General features: G+C 37.0%; 1 protein-coding gene across 1 annotated transcript in view; it reads left to right on the top strand.

Annotated features, from left to right (window-relative positions):
* Window positions 1-2,802, top strand: part of LOC107654857 (acetyl-coenzyme A synthetase 2-like, mitochondrial) — a 23,473-nt gene that overhangs the window by 5,566 nt on the left and 15,105 nt on the right. Inside the window, exon 3 of the mRNA XM_016442143.1 lies at window positions 1,190-1,389. Coding sequence (XP_016297629.1) covers window positions 1,190-1,389 — 200 coding nt within the window. The remainder of the gene's footprint in view (window positions 1-1,189; window positions 1,390-2,802) is intronic.

Raw genomic sequence — 2,802 nt, 5'->3', positions numbered from 1 at the left:
TAGCATTGTTTTTCAGATAAACAAGTATGTTAACTTAGCATGTTTCTTAAATATCTGCAAACATATTATAGTATTTTTATGCTTTAGTAGAGTCAAAAACTTACATACAGCACCTTTAAAAACATTAATAATTTAATAACACTGTGAAATGTAATCTCAAATTGAATATCAGTTTTCATACTGTTCTTTATAATATTCTAATAGATTAGAAATCCTGGCCTTGCTGGGATTGACACGGTTAACATGTAAAATGAGAGCACACTACTGAAGAGTTTGGGGGGAATTCCTTCACATGCGCTTTTTTATGGAGAACAAAGGCAGGTTTTGAGGGTCCTGTGATGGAGTGTGCGTCCCTCCGCTCTCTGCTGTAGTGTTTGAAATAAAGATTGAATATTCCTGGCTGTGGTTCAGATCACTGCTGTTAACAGTAGGCTAAATATTTACAGGACTTACCTACTGTCCTCAATATTACCAAAACACAACAGTCAGCAGGCTGTTTCCTCTTATCTAGCCTGCACACTGAACCTTGAAAATGAACTATTTCTCATCTTTTACTGCGGAAATGTGAAGATTAGTTTCCCAGTATCTCTTGTTCTAGGTCAGATAGGAATCATTTGAGGGCGTTTTGTGAAAAAGCAGTCAGATTGCACAATCAGTCATGTGTGTAGCAGTGTACATGTACACGTTAGCAGTGTACATGTACACATCACTTTCCTGCTTCCACGTGTGAACAGGAAGTTAAAAAACATCGATGCGCATTAGTATGAAAGTGAAAGTGTTTTGTCCCTGATCTCACAAGCATATGTAGGAGATCAAGAAATGCTTGAGGCCTGATGTTTCTACTATACAGGCTGTACTGTAGAGTTCTCAGACACGTGTCTGTTTCTCATCTAGATCCCTAGATCCTGATTAACAGTTTCCTCAGATTCAATCTGGCATAATAATATGTTCATTAGGCCAACAAAAGCTTGTCAGTACTTTATTGTAGTATATATACACTATTAAACTACACCCCATAAATGCCAGTTTGGTGCATTATGACCATGTGACTTCAGTGTTTCCATGCAAGTCCGCATCAATTCAGCACTTGAACCACTTGAAATCAAACTATCACAGATTTACTTTCCCACCCGCACAATTTCCTGTTACTCAGCTGTATGTTTATATCTGTAAAACATTCAAATCTCAGGGAGCTTCTGGAGATGACCTGTCGCCTTGCCAACACTTTAAAGAGTTATGGTGTCCAGAGGCGAGAGCGGGTGGCCATCTACATGCCTGTGTCTACTATGGCAGTAGCAGCCATGATGGCCTGTGCTCGTATCGGTGCCGTACACACTGTGGTGTTTGCCGGGTTCAGCTCAGAGGCTCTGGCTGGCAGAATTCAGGATGGTGAGTAAACTAAAGTTGTTTCATCATAAAGCAGAGAACTGTTTTTCTCAGCAGCTGTAAAGTAGTTTTTACAAGAGCGGTACTACAAATCAGTGCAAAAAATATCTATGATGTTTTTAGTTTAACTCATTTTATTGATGCTATTCAATCACACTCTTAAAAATAACGGTGCTTCAAAAGGTTCTTCAAGCGATGCCATAGAAGAACCATTTTTGGTTCCACAAAGAACCATTCAGTCAAAGGTTCTTTAAAGAACCATCTGTTTCTTACCTTTTTATAATCTGAAGAACCTTCTTTTGCCATAAAGAACCTTTTGTGAAACAGAAAGGTTCTTCAGATGTTAAAGGTTCTTTATGGAACCATTTAGACAAAAAGGTTCTTAAATGAAAAAGTCAATAGAACAGCAATTGTTTCAATCTATCAACAGAGATCCAAATTAAATTAGTAAAAAACTTCTTTACTCTCTGAGTCAAACACAAAATAGATTTATAAATGTTAGCAAGAACAATACAAAAAACAAACAAATAAGAAAAAAATTAATAATAATAATAATAAAGAAAAAAAGCAATAAAAATAAATAAGTAAATACGAATATATACATAAAATGCAGCAGTAAAAAAAAAAGGGGGGGGAGGGGGTTGGGGAATGACTTGCACCTAAGTTCATAAACACTTCCAACAATATTTTTTTTCCTCTGTGCTCTCCATTTATTAATAAATCAGGGGCAAGGGAAATAAATCGTAAAGCCCAGGTATAAAAAAAGGGGTTTTCTTATTTTCTCACCTCTTCCTTTAATATATATATTTTTAAATGTGACAAGAAGGGTTGTCAAGTAGTGTGACATTTTTCTATATTGCCAATTATTGTAAATCTGATCTTTTTCTATTTGAATAAGCTGCATCAGGTCGTGCATCCAATGAAAGTAGCTGGGTGGCAAAGGATTTTTCCAGTTCAGTAATATAAGCCTTTTAGCAATTATCAAGCAGAAGGTGAGTGCATTTGACTGTGAGGGTGACAAGGAAATATTTGAGGGGTGGAGTCCAAATAATGCTAGCAAGAGGGCATGGTTCAATATCTAAAATAAAACATTCAGAAATTGACTTGTAAATTGATGCCCAGAAAGAGGTCAATGCTGGGCAAAGCCAAAAGTTATGATAAAGAGTAGCTGGAGCTTGTCGACGCCGATCACATGTTGGCTCAAAACCAGAGTTGATTTTAGAGAATTTGGCCTTTGCCCAATACACTCTATGCAACAACTTAAACTGTATAAGAGAATGACGAGCACAAATAGAGGCGGTATGTACACGGCAAAGGGCTTTGGACCATTCCTCGTCTGTGAATACATGGTTCAGATCTGATTCCTAATTCTGTTTTATTTTAGAGAGGGGTGAAGAGCCTGACTGCATAATAAAT

The sequence above is a fragment of the Sinocyclocheilus anshuiensis genome, unplaced genomic scaffold (genome assembly GCF_001515605.1).
Source record: "Sinocyclocheilus anshuiensis isolate Anshui unplaced genomic scaffold, SAMN03320099.WGS_v1.1 scaffold335, whole genome shotgun sequence".
Lineage (NCBI taxonomy): Eukaryota > Metazoa > Chordata > Actinopteri > Cypriniformes > Cyprinidae > Sinocyclocheilus > Sinocyclocheilus anshuiensis.
The sequence above is the reverse complement of the archived record's forward strand: the minus strand, read 5'-3'. Positions and strand labels throughout refer to the sequence as shown.